The sequence below is a fragment of the Rutidosis leptorrhynchoides genome, chromosome 9, assembly GCF_046630445.1.
Source record: "Rutidosis leptorrhynchoides isolate AG116_Rl617_1_P2 chromosome 9, CSIRO_AGI_Rlap_v1, whole genome shotgun sequence".
Lineage (NCBI taxonomy): Eukaryota > Viridiplantae > Streptophyta > Magnoliopsida > Asterales > Asteraceae > Rutidosis > Rutidosis leptorrhynchoides.
The window spans coordinates 6,390,018-6,410,342 of record NC_092341.1 but is presented as its reverse complement, the minus strand read 5'-3'; the positions used below and the strand labels follow the sequence as shown (position 1 = coordinate 6,410,342).

The following is a 20,325-nucleotide window of genomic DNA, read 5'->3' as shown; positions in this document are numbered from 1 at the left end:
ATTGGTTTGATGTAGTGTTCTATTGTTTATAAAGTTTACGTTTTTTGTCAAGAAAAAAAAAAGCAATTAATTAAGTAGGATGAAAATAAAGATAATTAAATTGGTGGATATATCATTACTCATGTGCAAATTACAACATTTACGTACGGGAAACATTTAAAATTCCTTACATCATACTACGGATTGTTGGGATGGTATCGATACTAACACCTTACTGAACCACATAGTACGATACTGAAAAAAGAGCAAACCTTATCCCGAATAACATACTGAATTAACGGTATCGATATTGGTTTGGTATCAGTTTTGTTACCGGTTTTTCGGTACCAATACCATATAATAACAAAATCTTACATGTATATCGAGTTTTACTTGATCGATGTTAACTGTATTAAAGTAGCTAAACTAACCCTTTAATTTGTGTATAGTTGTTAATTAATTAATATGCACATATTGTATATCTAATTCAGTGGTTATGAGTATTCATCTTCCATATAATATCTATCGAATGTGCCTGCATTTTGTTGCATTCTTCTTTCTTTCCTTAGTCTTCCGTTCTGTCATATTCCTAATAACTTATCCAATGATAACGAATTAACCGCAATTGCAGTGACACACTAGGGTCATGGGTAATGAAAGATAAACGAAGATTTGTCCATTAAGTAAGAATGTAAATGGACTAGCAGAACAATCTAAGTTACTGTTTTTTCCTTCAATGTGAAAAAGTAGTGAATTTTTTCCGTTATATTTTTTATTTTCTAATATGGACCATAGTTACTAATACTTCGTCCTTTTATTTTGTACCTCAGTTTTCTTATCAGTACCGAATCGGTATAGTACTCATACCAATTTTAGTGTAAATTAGAAACATATACCGATACGGTTACTATGATATTTCGGTACCGGCACAGTCGTCTCAACAATTTAAAGGCCCTAGACGAAAATAAAAATGTGCCCATATATACGTTAAAATTTTTTACTACGCATAAAAAAATAATAATCCAATTTATCTATTTATTTACTTACATTGTATTTAACTATTAAAAATAAGGTATTTTAACTTTAATTGACAATTTTTTATTTGATTTAATTAAATATATTAAACAAAAATATTTATATATTTAAAATTTTAAACCCTTCTAAATTTAAGACTATGCGATTACTTATCTTACCTATGATAAAAGCCTAAAAGACACCTCTAGTACCGGTATAGATTCTGACATATACGGAGTAGTTCACAATTTATAATTTACTAGATTTAAGAGCCCGTGCGTTGCACGGCAACTAAAAAAAGTATTTGAATGCGTTATCATTGGTACCGAATGCGTTATCACTGGTAACGATTATTTGTATTACACAATTACAATGACTACCATTCATTAGTGAAGCTGCACTATTGAGATCAAGGCATTATATTTCGTAGATTGTTGGTGTGACAATGTACAAACATAAGTAAAACAAAATGGTGTTATTCAAATAGGTCAGTTGTCTAAATTGGTCAAAGTATGTAAATGAACTAAGAAACTCGTATAGAAATTTGTCTACAACATGTTCAACTTGAACCAATTAAAAGTTTGTAACCGTTATTATGAATAAGAAATTACACTCTACATATATGTGTTCATTTCACCAATGCTAGTTGAGCTACTCCAGAAGTTGAGCATCCATTTGCGCTGAACACATTTCGACCCACAAAGAATATACAAGTGTAAGTGAAGTTTCAGAGTGCAATAAAAAATGAATAATATGATAGCCTTGTTAAACCATTTGGGCTTCATAAATCTTGACTATACATATTGATGCATACAGATTGATAATTTCATACCCTTTGTTTATACCTGCTAATACATATTGATACATACATGCACATCGATAAAAAAAAATATATACATGTTATAATTGAAATTTGTGTATATTGACTACTATATGTGGCGAAATGTGATATTAAATTATGCTTTCTTAAAAATTGGTTGAAACCATTCCTTTTACATTGATTAATCCATGTTCATAGTATCATACCCACATCTATCGTGGTCAATACCTTGATTAGAATTTGACTATGAATTTGAATCAGATGTATGATAAAACTATGGATTAATTTGCATATTTTTGTATAGTATACGTACCAGTTTAAGGAAACTCTGATGCACCATTGCAATAACTCTTTGACGATGATAAATGTTATGGTTTTTGCCCTCAGGCATTTAAGCGTGCCTGTATAATCAGAACATAACATGTTTGACCCATCTTGATAGCCATTCAGATTCTGTCTGGAGCCCATTTTTCGAGCTTTAACTACTATGCTTTCGTTTTGATCCATTTGATAACCACTGCCCACAGTTTAGCTTTACAACTTCACATCAAAAGTTAACATATTCAACTTGAATGCCTAAAAAGATAAATAAGATATAGCTCTATCAAAAATATTGTTAATAAATAAAGTAGAATCTACATATGTATACTGGAATTCCTGAAAAACGACAAATATATACTGAGATTTCACAAATTTAAAAATATATACATGAGTACTGCCCATGTAACACTACTAACGCAACACTACCATTGGCTAAGTAACTAAATTAGGGAAACAACCAGTCTATATAGCAATGTGTCTTTTTTTGTCGTAACAAACTTGCACCGTGTAACATTACTCTCATTACTTCCATGAATGTGTAATCATGATCCTTATATTATTATAGCAATGCAATTTGTATTGACAAGTCAATAGTACAAAAAACATAAAGCTTTGGATAAAAAAGTCCACCGGTCAACTCAAAATATGTGGCACCTCTAATTTTAGAGCAATACAATATTGACTTGTTCCCGTTAATATTATAGCAACCTCTATTTTGATAGAGTGGCTCTTAATCGAATTTTAGTACTCCATTTCACTTGATAACTAAAGACGGCAATGTCGACCGATTTACTTGTGAATGGGTAGATTCTGTTGACAATTTATAAAAAATAATGTTTAGAGAAGGCCAGAAAATACATTATAAATGATTCGGGAATGAATTGCAAAATTTTAGTTACAGTAGTTGTACACCTATTACATATATCAACCGTCCTAATATCTCACTTAGGAATTGCTTTTTTTTTTTAGTTTAAAAATGTATGCCTTAGCAAATGGGTAATGAAAAATAGCTTAAAAAGTAACAGAACCTTGAAGGTAAACAGGAAGAACATTTACTTTGATGTCAAACTTACTATAGCATTTGATACAGTTAACTATCTATGAAGAACTTCGAGTGACAAACAAAATGTTCTGGGTCAACCCAACCCATGCCCTCCCAAGTAATAGAGTTATGGATTTTGACCCAAAGCCAATTTGGCAGGTTTCCTAACCGCCTTACATGCAATTACAAAGAACCTCTACCGCTAACTGTTTGAGAGTCTACCAAAACACATCCTACAGAGAACTAATAGTGTGAGCAGAGGCGTCATACTCTGTCACATATAGTGGATTATAAGCAATCCAATAAAAATATGTATGATTTAAAACTAATTTCCACTTCTCCGTATTGAAAAGATGAATCTCAAACTCGGTGCTACACTTTTTTGTTACAAATGATCATATAATTTGTGAAATGGGTATGGTAGTTTTTGTATGAATAACAAAAGAAAGCATATTAAGAAGCTAAACCTGTTGAGCGGTAGGTAGGAACTTTGAGATTCATTGTAATGTGCAGAATATGCATATAAGTTAAAAAAAAACTTGAGCACGTCCAAGAGCAAATATAGGAATCTAAGTAATACGTCATGGAAGCCCGTAACTCTCAATCTACAAATCAATACTAACAATTGTGACATACATTTACATTTACAAAATTGATAATCATAGTTAAATAAAATATATAAGTTACCTTGATTTGGTGTCATAGATTTTATTTAACGTCTACCCCAAGATCCTAAAAACAACAAAATCAATCAAACATCTGCCCATATGAACTAACCTTAGATTTATACATTCATATTCATATCTTTACAAAGAGACATGCATGAGTACATATTCATACCTTTTCTTTATATATCAGTTGAAATCATGGTTGTGAGTCTTGTGACTGTACTATCAACCTCCAGAAACATAAGCAATGCATCTTCCAAACTCAGATGCTTTCAGACGGTAACAAAATCAGTTGACAGTTACATATAAATAATATCTTTTAAAAGCTAATAAGCAATCAAACCATAAGCTTGTAAATTTAGCCCTAATTTCATGTATCAATTACTATAAACAAATAAAATATGTAGTATAAACCCTAATAATAATGACGTACCGCTATGAAGTGGTTGATAATTGTCGCTTGCTTTTGCTCAAGAAAGATGAATTCGATAGAACAATGCATATACCAATGTTAATGAAGTTACATCATCACAACTTTGTAAACAATATAATCAACTTACATAGTATAGCAATTATATTTAAGGATAAGATAAAAAAGAAGAAATTTGTTGCATTCATCTGAAATTAAAACCCTAATATTTAGAATTACAACAAAACACACATTGATTTCATCAATGCATTTGTGAAGAATTGATATTAAAAATGTATCTTTACTTACATATTTGTTTTGACTGTAAGCATGATTGAATTGTCTGATAGAAGAGAGATGATCAAAGCTTCTAATGGGGCTTGGTTTTTTGTTAGATCAATTGCATTTGATTTACCACAATTCATATAACCATCTATTGACACGTTGAAGCAATTAATATATCAGGTTTGTAGTAGATGGATCGGAGATGAGCCGTAGGGAGATGAAAGTTTTGGGAATACTTCTGCTTGATTTTGGATACACGATCTGAGATGTATACGTGGATTATTTGTTGATAAATTGGGGATAATTGTGATTAATCACTGATTTAACACATAGGATTTCATGATTAAGGAGTAATTAAGAATTGACACGTGGACCTTCACGATTTATAAGAGGTGATAGATAGATAGATAGATAGATTATAGATATAGATAGATTATAGATAGATTTTTAAGAGTTAATTATACTGTTGGTCTCTATGGTTTCCTCAAAGTTATACAGATAGTCCTTTTCTTTTTAAAATTATACAGGTAGTCCATATTGTTTTTAAAATGCACAACGTTGATCCATATCTAACGTCAGTTTTGGCATTAAACAAGTACACGTACATTGCACATGATGGGTATTTTAGTCATTAAATCTTTCTCTTTCAAAAACCCTAAAATCTTCACTCTGTCACTTCATTTTTTATAGCACCTATAATCAAATAATGTATTAGAATTAAAAACCTAACTAATCAATTAAATTAAAAACCTAACAGCTCATACATACAAATTAGAATTGTTCCCATTTTTCGATGAAGATTTAATCCTTACGGGTGATGATGCAGAGAAAAACAGTTGTAACTCACTCATAAAATTCTAACTTTTACTTATAGTTCACGCCTTTTATCAATCAATTATTTATATAAAAGGACAACCATGACGTTGTGGAAAACACCTACCATCGATGATTTTCATTTCCGGAGAACACCCAAAAAACAACCACCAAAACCTTAAATCGACGGTGGTAGTGTAGATTACAATTCTTATGCCACTGTTCGTCACCGAAATCAGGAACCGTTTGGATCTAGATCTAGCCGGAGTTGTTGGTTGTGAGAAAACGGAGATATGAAAGATTGATTTTGTGTTTTCGTGTTTCAAATCAAGTTATTTGCGGCGATTGGTACCAAAATCAACCGTAGTTATAGTTATCGCACCTCTCAGATGACGGTGAAGTGGCGTCAACCATCGTAGCTTGCGTTGGTGTCGGATAATTAGTCGTCGTCGTAGCTTTGTAATTTAGGAGCTTTGGAATTTGGATTCTTTATGTTCATAGAAGTTATAAAATTATTTTGTTATAATTCTTTGAGTCCAAAGAAGATGAATCCTAGATCTATTTATGTTTCTATGTTAAAAAAGGGTTTGATTTTATGCTTATGTGGTTCGAGAATCAGATGGTGCAATGAAAGTGTGAACAAAGGTCAAAGTTTTTTTTGGTGACGATGATGTACAAGTATTTGTTTAATTTAGTATAGTGATAGTGAAGGGGGTTAGATTTCTTGATTTTAGATGTTGTGAAGATATAATTAGGGTTCTCCATTATTGAAGATGAAAATAGTTGCAGGTGGTTGATGAGATAAATGAGACAGAATGACAATTCTACCCTCGCATATTAGACATGTGATTGAATTTAACGGAATTTTTTAACAATTGTTAGTGATAGGGACCACCGACATTAGGTTTTGGACCATCACTGTTCATTTTAAAACCATAGGGACTACCGGTATATATTTAGAAAGAAAAGGACTTTCGGTATAATTTAGGGTAAACTACAGGGACTAATGATATAATTAACTCTATTTTTAATTTAAAATTGAATTGAATTGAATTTTTATTGAATTCCCCATTACGCAAAAAATTTAATTGAATTTTTACTGTAAGAGGAAGACGACAAAAATAGTTTCTGTTACCGGCAACCTACACGTGTCAGTACATGCGGGTTGTTTTCTTTCTTCCATTTTTATTTAATTTTCCATTTTTAGTCTCCTTGCCTCCCTCCTCTTCCATCGTATTCGTTCGTTGCCATCAAAATTCACAATTCTCTGATCTCTCACTCTGATTACTGATTCTATTCATTCTTTCCTCACCGGCGAACATCGTTATCTCGTTAACAGCCGTTACTTGTTCATCGGAACGGCAATTAACGAAATTAACGGTAATACTAACAGTTTTAAACATGTTAGACGTTATTAGATTTTTCTGAAAATTAGGTTTTGGTAAAGGATTTATTTAGGAGCTCGTTTATTATTCTGTTAGCCGTTATTATTTTAATTATTGATGTTACCGGTTATATAATTAGATGTAATTTTAGTTATATCCATATGACTTGTATTAACCGATTATTAGCTTGATTGTTAATTTACGGTTATAGATTCCGGATTTAGGTTTACGTGCTGTTTTTTAATTGATTATTCGGTGAAAGTAATTAGTTATAGAGAGAAGCATATGGTAAGTGAAATCATAATTGAATGTGTGATTTTAGTGTTGTTGGAATCATATGAAACCGAAAGAGAATATGAATTTAAGTACTATTGAGGATGAATCTTCATCGAATCAAATCGTTCATAAACCAGAAGAAATCGATTGGGAGATGCTCGATAAAACGAAGTTTTTCTTCCTAGGTGCAGGGCTGTTTTCAGGTGTATCAGCTACACTTTATCCTGTAGTGGTTTTGAAAACCAGACAGCAAGTTTCTTCCTCGCATTTATCGAGTTTCAAAACTGCTTTTCCGATTTTAAGGTTTGAAGGTTTACGAGGCTTGTATAGAGGGTTTGGGACTTCATTAATTGGAACGATTCCAGCTCGTGCGTTATACATGACAGCACTTGAGATTACTAAGAGTAATGTTGGAAATAGTACTGTTAAATTAGGGTTTTCAGAATCTGCTGCTGCTACAATTGCTAATGCGACAGCTGGGTTAACCGCCTCATTGGCTGCACAGCTTGTTTGGACACCGATTGATGTTGTAAGTCAACGACTCATGGTTCAAGGAAATGATTACAGCAAATTTAAATTCTCGAGTTCGGTGAATTCGTGTAAATATATGAATGGGATCGATGCTTTTAGAAAAATTCTTAGAACTGATGGGCCTAGAGGTTTATATAGAGGTTTTGGTATATCAGTAATGACATATGCACCATCAAATGCAGTTTGGTGGGCGTCGTATTCTGTTTCTCAAAGACTTGTTTGGGGTGGAATTGGGTCATATGTGTATAGGAAAGATGATGATAGTAATGAAAATGGGTGTGCGATTGCTCTTAGACCTGATTCAAGAACTGTAATGGCAGTTCAAGGTGTTAGTGCAGCTATGGCAGGTGGTGTATCGGCTTTAGTTACAATGCCGTTGGATACAATTAAGACAAGATTACAGGTTTTTGATAATAGTGATGATAATAATGGGAGGAAAGGTCCAACAGTTGGACAAACTGTGAGAAATTTAGTACGCGAAGGTGGATGGATGGCGTTTTATAGAGGTTTAGGTCCGCGATGGGCTTCGATGTCTATGTCTGCAACTACCATGATAACAACTTATGAGCTTCTTAAACGGCTTTCGACTAAGAATCAAGAAGACCTGATACAATGAAAAGATAACCAAGGTATTCAATTCTCTTGGTTTCTAGGATATTTTACTATTCATGTAGTTACATATTGCCTATTATGATGTTATCGATCATTGGTTCTTAGTTTTTGCAATGTTTGTGATTCCAGGATTAGGAAAATGATTTGTACATCATAATAAAAATGGCTTCCACTGTTCCACATCATAATATAAGTTGTTAATGAGTATGGTATAACTTGTTACTATGATATACATATTATTTAGTTTTTTTTTTTTAATGTTTATATCTCGTCACTTTTACAAGCTTATCTTATAGTATATCCCAAAATGTCAATATCTTTATAATTGAATGCTCAACTAGGTTGGCACTTATAAGTATCACTTTTGCTTTTCAAATGCTTTTAAGATCTTGGATCTTTATCCATGGAGTAGATAATGGATTAGGAAGTAGGAATCTAATAATATTAAAGTTTGGTTGGTAAAGGATCAGGACCCACATTGCTTCTGTTATATTTCATGAAATTTTATTAAGTTAGCATTATCTATAAGCAGATGTTGATGGGTGAAGAAAATTTGGGCCACTTTTCTAATGTTTTTGGAATTTTGGAACCTTAACAATGAGTTTGGTGGGGCTAGATAACATTTAAGAGGTTATCTTTTGGGGATGATTCTCACACACACTTTTTTGATCCTCACACACCTATTTTAACATTTTACTCTTCTAATAATACTCAATTGGTGTGTGAGGATAAAAAAAGTGTGTGTAAGAATCATCCCCTTATCTTTTAAGTTTATTATATTGTTACAATTACTGTTTATATATACGGTTGTCTTACACACAATCTTGTCATGCGTACGCAATTAATTTTCTTTAGTTTTATATTAAAGTTGTTCATAGAATATATTTTTTTAGTAAAGAGTTACCCAAACTTCTATTAAAAATAATAAAAACAGATACAAATCAGCCCAAGAGTTACAATCGTGCTTTGCAACCCAAGAAACAAACCCAATACATCATATAGACATTTGGATCAAACACCAAACCCAGTCACAATTAAGCTATACTCCAGGGAAATTGGCCAAGATATACTTTTTTTCAAACTTTTCAAACAAAATACATTTTTTCAAAAAAAAATTGGCGAAATACACCATCAGGGCGACCAAATTTTTGGTCGACCACCTCTTTTTCAAGGTAGTCGACCAACAATTTTCAAAGGCCTGGTCGACCACAATATAAGATTGGTCGACTACGACACTTTTTTTCCAAACATCACTCTGTAAGATTTTGATCGAATTAGCAACTTGTTACTGAATGAAAAATATTCAAAATGATCCAACAAACACTCGTTTATAGGTTTTAACACCTAAAAAATTAAAATATCACTCCAATTGATTTATATAATTCGCTGTTGACTTTTTTCTATAAGCTTTGACTTCGAAATTCAAGCTCAATATAGCAAGTTAGGATCTGGCAATTTGCAGAAAGATTCACTAGATCATAGTGATCAACTGTACATTTTTTACTTTTTGCAATATCATCTCAGATTCTTCCGGAGACTAAACCGGAATGACGTTATGATGAACGATGAACACGATCAAATTCAGCTATGATTTGTTGTTGTTAATTGATCCTGATCAATCACGAAGGTTATGTTTTAGTCTGTAAATACTTTTCTGAACTCAGATTTTGTTGAAGATCATCAATGAATATTTTGAGTTTTGAGCTTATGAAGATGAAGCTTCGAACATGAAGATGAATAGAGAGGCTGTTTTTGAGTAACCTGATGAACAACAATATTTGGTTTAGATTATAGATCATAAATCTGAAGTGAATTTGATTTGTAGAGAGTGATTTGAGAATTTGAGATTTAGAATTGTATAATTACTCTCGAACAGTACCTGCAACAATATGATTATGAGGTGGTCGACTAAAAATGGTCGACCACAATGTAAGGATGGTCGACTACACATAGTCGACCAATCTTATATTGTGGTCGACCAGGCCTTTGAAAGTTGTTGGTCGACCACCTTGAAAAAGAGGTGGTCGACCATGTTATGAGGTGGTCGACCAAAATTTTGGTCGCCGTGATGGTGTATTTTGCCAATTTTTTTTTAAAAAGTATATTTTGTTTGAAAAGTTTTTAAAAAAGTGTATTTTTGCCAATTACCTATACTCCAAGCAATCTTTAATTGCTTAACTTGCCACAACTCGTTGAAATCGAACAGACGTTAACTTCAAACTAATACTAGCATAAAAATTTCCAAATAGTTGAACAATAGACATCTTCCTGCCTTTAAACATACGAGCATTTCGATCTTGCCAAATATAATAAACTGTAGCTACAAACAAGATTTCCGACTCTACACATTCACACTCCTCTTAGAAGCAAGAGGAGTAAAATCTAGATTCTTGTAACTGTCACGTTTAGCTTAGTATATATAAATTTGTTAACAAAAAAAGTTCCCTATAGCAAAAATAAAAAAAATAAAAAATAAAAAATAAAAAATAAATAGATGGACTTCTAAAGTTTTGTGTAATCCCAAGTGGATATATAGCCATGAATTCCATAATACCCATGTACAAGTAAAGTATTTTAAGTTCTGCTGGTTTTAGCGATCATATAAAAAAATTTCATTACGAAGTTATATAGTAAATTGTAAGTATGAAATATAAGACACTCTATACTTCATAAAAATATACAAATGCAGGCTGGAAATACTACAAGTAATTTCTACTCCATAATACATTGGAGTATTCTAGTATCTCATAAATTTTGTTACAAAATAGGTTTTTGCTTTCTATAAAATGAACAATCTTACACAAATTATGCTTGAGCGTGCAAACACGTACACACACAAAAATAGTTCCTTCTAACGCATTAACTATTATAGTCGAAAAATCATCTTAAGATGGTAGTAACTAGTTTTCAAGCCCTCTCTTCGCGGCGGGGGTTCGGTTTTCAATGTATTTTATTGCGTTTAGTTTGTAAAATTATTCTGTGGCTAACGATGATGTCGTTGAAGCGCAACTCGAGTCGAACTAAAAGGTATAGCTCGTGAAAGATTTAAATGTTATGTTAAATTAACAATATATGTGCATCTCCGCGTTTCGTTATGGAGTTGTCGACTTTTAAAAATTTAACGCAAAATCAACGTGTATGAAAAGTACCCAAATATTTAGCGTTTTTTAAAAAGCGTCCGTTTTGCGTATAGTTAGTGACATTGTGTTCCTAAAAATTTTTCGAGTTTAACGATGGTGTTAGAAAAATTTAACTCGTTGCGAGAAGACATGACCTGTTGAAGATTTGGAGGGAGTTTGTTTAAGATTTTTTATGAAAATGGTTATTTGACACTTTACCCCCTATTTGGGGGGCGATTTGAATTTTCGGAGAAAGTCTGGGGTTAAATAATAATAATAATAATAATAATAATAAAAAAGTGTAAAGTCGGAATTACCCCTGGGCACTATTCATTTGACTTATGTCCTTTAGATATAGGTATAATATAATATAATATAATACTAGATTTTAAGAGCCCGTGCGTTGCACGGTAGCTCTAAAAAATACTTTTCGTAATCATTACTATTTGTAAAACATTATTTGTTGTTGATAGCAGTTTAATAACGAAACACTTTAGTAGTATATTTATTAAAACTAAAGAAATTGTAAAATGAGTTTCATAAACGCTATGAATCAATAGCCTTAGAATGCGACAATGAGTTATTGATAATAGTTCAAAACTAAAATAGTCAAAAACAGAGTGATAAAAATTTTGTGGCAAGATATTCAGGAAAGTCAGTTATCCTTCTGTGAATATGGGAGCTGTGCAGATATCCTTCTCATAGACTTTTCTGGATGGCAAATAGTTATCTTGTGAGTAACTAAACGAAATTTAATTTAAGAAAATGGTACTTAACTCATCATTAAAAAAATCTACCTCAGACATATCGAATAAGAGCTTGTTGAAATCACAGCTGAAGACACACTGAATGACTCTTGCACAAGCAATAACTACCGAATTATTGTTATCGTCAAGACACATCCTGCAAATCAAATAACAACTCAGAAGTAGCTAAAAAAATGATTTTAGCTTTAAAGAGAGTGATAATGAACAACAATCTACTATATAGCACCAAAGAGGGATATATTTTTATTTTTGAAACAAAAAATATCAAAACCCATTCACATATACAGATAACCTTTGTAAAATAAAGTCAGGAATTCAAGCTTATAATTTTTTAGATTTACCTGAGAGATAGAGGAAGTTCGGGTTCTGGACCTAACGAAAACCCCCAAAGACCCTCCTAGTCAACATTCTTGTTTTGATTATCAACTTTCAATTTTAACCCTTTGATTTTGGCAAATATTATATTGTGCTCTATAAAGAACACATGCAAGAAGAAGCAAAGCAAGAGCCCGTTGTCCAGGAACCCAATATACAAAAAGCATCAAAACCAAAAAGAATATCATGAACATGTATTGTATTTTGAACACAAATAAAGTACACTTTAACCATGAATAAGCAGACAGCTTATAAATATAATTACTCCGTATTACACAATTTCACAAGTATTTGAAAAGTAAAATGATGAATACACTTCAGGCTAGTAGTATATGTATTGAAATTAAAGAAATGGTAAAATTGAGTTTCGTAAGCGCTTTCCACCAATAACCTTAGAATGCAACAATGATTGTAGTCAAATACTCCGTATATGTTATTGTAGTCAAATGGGTCAAAATTGCCACATCTTGACATCACTAACAAATTATGAACTTACCTTTTAAGGCTAACCGCAGCTTCCTCCACCGTCTTTCCAAAATATCGGCCAACTTCTCCAATCTCATCTCATTCCTTATAAATAAATCTCATCTCATTCCTTTTAAATCATAAGTGTAAGCATCTAGTTGGTTGATGTAACAACAAAGTAATGAACGTACAACTCATAAATCAGATATACTTTAAATATGCAAGTATATAATCAAATATAGTGAATTGATCAATATCATAAAATTTAAAGAAACAAAATGTGATAATAGCCACTTGCTTTGTTGTCATTTCTATATTGTAATAACTTGAACTATCACATATAACAGGGCATCTCGCCAATTCCATGGCTTATTATATGTTTAATCACTTCTACTTTGATTTATTTACCTTCAATGGTAAGACGTTCATTACTTCGGTTGGATAAAATAGAAATATTAATTTTGTGTCCGCAAGTATTAAAAATCTTATAAGTGAGTTTCGGCCAACGAATCTTCACACCACCACTTCGATGATGTCACCAAAGCTTTACTCGATTCTTATATTCTACATATACAAGAAGATGCAAATCTCTCTAAAGATGTTACATCCTCAGTAACACGAACATGTGGGATAAAATAGAAATATCAATTATATGGGCAAATTAACTATTGTAAATTTTTTTTTTTTTTTTTTTTTTTTTTTTTTTTTTTTTGAAAGGCAATGTTAGTGGTTAGAGTTAATTAACTATTGTAAATTGATTTTAAATTAAAAAGTTGAGTAAAAATATAAAGACATAGAGATCGAGAATAGGAAATACGGAGTAACTAATTAACAATGGATTAATTACCGGAGAAACTTAATCTTCATCTTCATCACGCCGGCTTAATTACCGGAGAAACTTTCGGCGGTTTCCGGTGTTAGTATACAAAATTTATACGGTTTTGTAGAGAAAAATGCAACGGATTAATTGATGGTAGCGACGCGGTTTATTGCAGCGGTGGCGGGCCGATTCGGGCGATTTGGGGGTATTGGTGAAATGGGTTAGGGTTTCACTTTTGAAGAGAGAGACAGTTTTGAGATGATAAGTGGTGGTTTTGAATCTAATCCGTATTAAAAGGAGACAGGTGTAATTTTTTTAGATTAATTAACATTAATCCAGATTAATTAGCGAAATTACACCCGGATTAAGAGGCTGAGGATGAATATCTGAGTGACACGTCAGCATTAAGCTTCATACTTTGTAAAATGTAGAGATAATATAATAATATAATATAATATAATAATATAATACTACGTATAAATTAAATGAAAACTTATTTCAACTCAAGAATTGTTGAAATGATGCACAGTTTGAGAAGTAATTACCATAACTTACCCACATTACTGACCAAATTAGACTGTAACTGAGATCCGCTGGTCAAAATATGCATGCAAGAAAAGGGCTAACAACATCATTAGACTTTCGAAGACACAAGTTAGAGAGTATCAAAGTAAATAGTTAAGACACAACATGATATGAGTACAAAAAAACATCAAGGACGAGCTCTTTTGTTGGTGCATGTTGGGCACTTGTAGTGCTTGATATGTTCGGCTCTAGCTGGAGTGATCTTCACACACTTACCATGGAACCACTTCTCGCAATTGTCACAACATATCCAGAACTCATCTGCTGCATAATTCTCCCCACATGACCCACACAACGTTTCCCCATGTTCATCATCATCATCATCCAACCCATCATCATCATCATCATCTTGCATTGCTGGTGGTAGTGGTGGCTGCTGCTTTGGATACTTCCCATAAGACTCTGGTTCCCGCTGCTAAGACACCAACTAATTAACACATTTATACGTCCAATTAACTCGATTGGGACATTGTTACATGTCTAGCAGACCAAACAGGTAAATTTAAAAACAACTTATAAAAGGAAATAAGTCAACGGGTCGAGTGTCACACCAAGTGTAATTTTACCCAGTTTAATTTTAAAATACTAGATCGTTTTTGAAATAGTAACTAATTTGTAACAATATTTGACAAACTAATCATATTCAATATTTTGGATATAAAGTGTTTAGGCCAACTGTACGTCTGAACCCATTTCAACCTGTACCAAAAAGATCATATTTTTTTACTGGACTGTTTCTGACCAACGAGACCTATTACCCAAACCATCCAGTCTTCCTATATTGCCATCTTTAGCAAACAGCCTTAAAGCAAAATGTGAAGACTGGTCTCGATAATCATAAATGTAAATTATTGCTAGCCGAAACGGGATGTATTTAGATCCGTTTACCGGTTTCGAGTTTGACTTTGATTTGGTGGTACTGTGATTAGAGCCTGCAATTTTCTCCTCCAGGCTTTTCTTTGCAGCGCCAGTTACAGCCTCGAATATAGTTGGAAGATCATTGGTCATGTTGAACAATCGTTTCCTACATCATAGGGTGGAAAACGAATGTAAAACACTTCAACTTATGATAATTGGCACCAAAAAATCGAAGAAAAGGATTAAACTTCTTTTCATGATAGATATCTTAAACTGGTTTTCTTTACTTGATACTTATCAGATCTACAAAGATTCATATATTCCAGGATAAAAGGGTACACCTTTTCACAATCTTAATTGTGTGGAAAACATGGTCCTATTGTTTTCGTATTTAAGTCGTATACACACATAATATATGGTAATAAAAAAAACACATGCATAAGAAACACTTTTCGGAAAGGGCCATATCAACTGTCAACTGTGTATATAGTATATGATACTTTAATGAAATAACGTAACATATATGCTAGTCATTCTACCCTAAATAACATATTCAATAAATAAGCACTGCAATGTTCAATAACTGGACTAATTTTCGACTGCGATTTCCAAATATGCTTCAAATCTATTCGCATGAAACTTTAACACGAGTATATTTAGTCACGCCCCTTCTACTTGGGAGGTAAACTAACATCAAAACAATATAAAATCCACAAATGCATCTAAGACTAACATTCTAATTCTGATTAGGTTTCTTATCTAAGGTCGAATATCAATTAATAGGAATATGATTCAATACATAAAGAGCAACTTAGTGAAACATCATTTGATTGTAAGCTTATAACTTGTGGGCCTATCTTCCATGAAAAGTGACACCTCAGACTAGAACGAATAGTAAAAAGAGGTACCTGTCAGCTTTATCAAATCCAAATCTTGCGCCAAAATAGAAGGCGACAGAAAGCAACCAAGCATCACTATGAACAGCAACCAAAGATAACCAGTCCTTTTCTTGCATACCATCTCGAGCAAAGTTAATACCCAGTGCCGGTTCAGGCAGCTCTGGCGGCACCTCTTCCGCCGGCAAATTCACCTCCCATTGCTCACTAGGAAAACCATACAAACACAGATTCTCCTTTTCTGTACCAACCAAAGTCCACAAGTTTTCACACAAAAAGAGCAGAAAAAATAACTTAAAAAGTAATGTAACCGGTTAAGATTGAGCTAACAATGTCGGCCTCTTTAATTAATCTCATTAATTTAAACTCTCTTCGAGAGTTTGGACCCCAACAATTTCACCCACAAGCATACATTTGTTTGACACCGCGATACTTGATATGAGTTGTTAAGCATTACTTGATGGAAATAACAAAATTATAACCGAATCCATATCAGTTATATGTTTGGAAAGTCCTAGGTATGAAATAAAAAGGTAGAACTTGCATTTCTTTTGTGGACAATGAGAGTAAGATTATTAAAAAGAACTTTTAAGGAAATTCGTATATGTGTACTTAATGCAACTGTAAATTCGGAGATTATTAACCATATGACGAAAACTATAACATGTCACTCAGTGAGCATAAACGTACAGGATAACATCAAGGGAATGTCAAATGATACTCGCGTACTTGTTGTAACATTTTTAAACAAGCCTCTGTTGGTATTTAACACCAAATAAATCTTTAAAAAAACAATTACCAGTCCGTATCAATTTCCAGAAATTACATATATATCCTAGTGTTGAGTACTGCGTATTAGGCTAGTAATCTTAATATCGAAATCTACATGATTCTAAAAGTAACCTAACTGAGCAATTGATCCATAAGTCAAACCTCATTTACAAAGTGTTAACAACTAACATGTCCCACATTACTATAAATATACAATGATGTAGTAGTAAACACTCAGTGGTAAAAAGGGATACCACAAAACGGATTAAATACCAATTTCCACTTTCGATGAGACCGTGGATTATATAATACTAACATATACCAATATACCATTAATGTTTAAGTGTTTAACAGATTAACACTCTCTGGTTTTGATTTTGATTTTTTCTAGTAAATTTTTTAAAAATTTTACTACAGTAATTTTCTACTGATTTTGGCTTATTGCATGAATTTGACATGCAGGATACAGTCATAACAACTTAAATACTAATGTTAATATCTAGTAATTAATTAATTAATAAGTTAAAAAATAAATAAAGAACCCTAACCAGGATCACACTGCCGGTAAAATTCGCCAACCTCTACAACAATTTAAAAAAAAAAAAACCTCAGAATCAGTTTTTATTAAAAAAAAAAAATAATGAATAATAAGAGATTGAACGAAGAAGGTAAAGGACAAAACATAAAATATGTATACACAGATATATACATATATATAGATATAATAAAATAATAGTACCGGTGGTAAGAGCTTTAATTATTGCGGCACGGCGACCTTTAAAATCCCTAAAAACTTCTTCAACTGTGCGCGGATTATACTGTGCACCGGCTCCTCCATCCATGTTTTTCTTCAATTGGTCAGCTGATATAATTATAATTAATAAATAATATTATTATATGTAAAATGTAGAAATTGAAGAGATTTTTAGGTCAAATTATTATGAAATTAGAGACAACGGTGTAGTGTTGTAGCAGAGCAGTTACTGGTTTTGAGAGAAAGAGATGAATGAAAATTGGGGTCGGATTTTATTATTCCAATGATAGATAGAAGAGGGTTTTAAATGTATTTGATTTGATTTGATGCTTGGGTGATGAGTCCGATTTATTATAAAAAGACATAATAATTACGCTTATAGTCCTTGTGATTTATCTAAATTGTGCTTAAACTTCTTTTTTCATCAATAGTGTTTTGAATTGTAATTTTTTTTCGTGAATCGTCCATTCGTTAAAAAGCATTAAAATTCTCTGTCAAATTTAGTCATATGCCTTTCACATGAGGATCAAATCGTCATTTCATATCCTCCCCTTTTTAACTCCTCTTATTTCTTACAAAAAAACATACGGAGTATATCATAAATTCAAATTTAATAAAGAAACTTTAAATCCACGAATCTAATTAAACTTTCAAATCGGTAACCCATCTTGTGCTTATGATTTTTTTTTTCTACGTATGCGGACGATGTCTTATTTTTAGGTGAATGGAACGATTTAATAGCGGACGATGTCTTATTTTTAGGTGAATGGAACGATTTAATAACGGACAACTTGCTTATCATCTTGGCTTGTTTCTACGTTGTATCCGGATTAAAAATCAATCCTTACAAGTCATCACTTTTTGGTGTTGATTTGACAGCAAGTAGAATGGGTTGTTTAGCTTTATCGACCCCTTTTTACCATTTGGGCCTCCCCGTGGGCCGGAATCTGCACAAGTCAAGTTGTTAGGACCTAATTATTGAGAAAGCGAAAAGAAAAAAAAAGGTCTAGCTTCATAGAAATCGAATTTAATTTCAATGGGAGGAAGGCTCACACTCATCAAATTTGTTCTCGGATCAGTTGGGACATATTACATGTTTGGGGGAGAAAAAGATAATTCCCGAAAAATTCACTGGCTTTCATGGCGCCTGATTCATAACCCTCTGGAGAGTGGCGGTTTAGGTGTCCCTAGCCTAAGCTCGCTTAATCTTACTCTTTTGTACAAGTGGGGGTGGAGGTTTGTTTCAAATTAGGACTCCATCTCGACCCGTTTAATCAGTGTTATACATGGTTCTAGTAAAGGTGCAACCATTCCATGCTCGCCACATGCATCAGGTACTTGGTCCTCCATAACTAGAGTAATAATTAATATCTAACAACAACAAACTTTAGATACTTCCATGCTTGGACTTTTTATTGGTGACAAGTCCTTGACAAGTATTTGGTATGATCCGTGGATAAATAGTATCACTCTGGCTTCAACTTCCCCTCGTATTCTCGCTCCAGAAACAAACAAGGAATGTTCAGTTGCATCTCGATTTGTACATAAAAATTGGTGTTCTCATGGCGTCGGAATCCAAGATATGGAGTGGAAGTGACTAACGTTCATAAACTCGAAAAACATCCTTCTAAATTGTAAGACCCAAGTTCGAAATGTACATAATGTAAATATTTATATTGCTGGCGGGTTTCATTTTCAGCGTTGGGCCGCGGCGCGGCCAATGGGCCATCGGCGCGGCTGGTGTCTGGCGAAAATTTCCATTGTTTTAATTATTTAAATGAAGGGCATTTTCGTATTTTCACAAGATGGACGGATTTTAAAGCCCCAAGATCAGTCTAGGAGTGTCATTTACTCCTCTTTCACCAACCTTATCCCTTCCACTTAAATTTTAGAGAGAGATAAAGTTCTAGTGGGAGAAAGCTCAAATCAAGGAGGAAGAAGCTTGATTCGGGTCTAAGCGCGAGTTTTAAATTTGTTCATCTAGCCACTAGCTACGTTTTGATTGTGGTGGTATGTTCTAAACTCGATTTTCTTTACTTTGATTTGTTTAAGGGTTAGGGTTAGTGTAACATCCCGCCTTTTTTCGTTTACTTTCCGTTTAATTATTTAAAGTCCGTTATATGATTATAACATATTCCGTTAATACACGTTTTAAATTATCTCGTTTAGGTAATTCACGCACCCGCTTTTAAATTCGAGGGACTAAAGTTGCCAAATGACTAAAGTTTTGACTAGGTCAAAGTGGTCAACCTCACTCTCATCCATTCATTTCCTCCTTCTTTCTTTCAATACTTCAATTTTTTACTCTCAAACCCTCAATCAAAGAATCATCATCCATTTTAAATCTAGCAAGCGTTCTTCAAAACAAATTGTATATTTGGGATCCTTGCAACTTCCTCTTCGAATCCATACCAACTTTATTGCATTTGGGTAACTTTCTAAAATCACTAGATTCTTTGTTCTTGATGTTTTTAACTTATAAAAGTGTTAATTAGTGTCTATGGCTCAAGTCTAACATGAATATATGATTTATATGCTCGATCTTGTGTTTTAGTGTAACTAGCATGAACTTGAAAGTTAGTGTGTTTGATTGTGTGATTTGGTTGCTTAAATGTTGTTAAATGTTAAAAGTTCATGTATTAAATGTGTTACTAGCATCATTAGCTTCATTTTGATGTGTAGGTTGATTAAGAAAGCTTCACTAACATGATTATTGATTTTGAGGTTTTGGATAGGGTTTGATAGGCTTGAATATGAACT

General features: G+C 32.8%; 2 protein-coding genes and 1 long non-coding RNA gene across 7 annotated transcripts; 1 reads left to right on the top strand and 2 right to left on the bottom strand.

Annotated features, from left to right (window-relative positions):
* Positions 1 to 1,471: 1,471 nt before the first annotated feature.
* LOC139867395 (uncharacterized) lies at positions 1,472 to 4,763 on the bottom strand. Of its 2 annotated transcripts, XR_011765820.1 has the most exons (6): positions 4,278 to 4,763; positions 4,017 to 4,113; positions 3,864 to 3,908; positions 3,644 to 3,781; positions 2,127 to 2,389; positions 1,472 to 1,673 (listed from the first exon to the last, which is right to left on the bottom strand). It is a non-coding gene; the product is annotated as an uncharacterized lncRNA (long non-coding RNA). The 2 variants fall into 2 exon arrangements; XR_011765819.1 differs by lacking the exon at positions 4,278 to 4,763 and having other exon boundaries at positions 4,017 to 4,252.
* A 1,824-nt stretch (positions 4,764 to 6,587) lies between these two features.
* LOC139866067 (uncharacterized) lies at positions 6,588 to 10,214 on the top strand. 3 transcript variants are annotated; one of them, XM_071854194.1, is made up of 2 exons: positions 6,588 to 8,172; positions 9,820 to 10,214. In XM_071854194.1, exon 1 carries the CDS (start codon positions 7,074 to 7,076, stop codon positions 8,157 to 8,159), a length of 1,086 nt encoding a protein of 361 aa, XP_071710295.1. In that variant the 5' UTR covers positions 6,588 to 7,073; the 3' UTR covers positions 8,160 to 8,172; positions 9,820 to 10,214. The 3 variants fall into 3 exon arrangements, with proteins under 3 accessions (XP_071710295.1, XP_071710297.1, XP_071710296.1); XM_071854196.1 differs by lacking the exon at positions 9,820 to 10,214 and adding an exon at positions 9,680 to 9,770; XM_071854195.1 differs by lacking the exon at positions 9,820 to 10,214 and adding an exon at positions 8,285 to 8,328.
* Positions 10,215 to 14,216: 4,002 nt separating this feature from the next.
* Positions 14,217 to 17,872, bottom strand: LOC139867638 (PHD finger protein ALFIN-LIKE 3-like). Of its 2 annotated transcripts, none has more exons than XM_071856000.1 (5): positions 17,551 to 17,872; positions 17,360 to 17,392; positions 16,053 to 16,281; positions 15,175 to 15,310; positions 14,217 to 14,701 (listed from the first exon to the last, which is right to left on the bottom strand). In XM_071856000.1, the coding sequence occupies exons 1-5, from the start codon at positions 17,651 to 17,653 to the stop codon at positions 14,414 to 14,416; spliced, it is 789 nt and encodes a 262-aa protein (XP_071712101.1). In that variant the 5' UTR covers positions 17,654 to 17,872; the 3' UTR covers positions 14,217 to 14,413. The 2 variants fall into 2 exon arrangements, with proteins under 2 accessions (XP_071712101.1, XP_071712103.1); XM_071856002.1 differs by having other exon boundaries at positions 14,217 to 14,698.
* Positions 17,873 to 20,325: the final 2,453 nt, after the last annotated feature.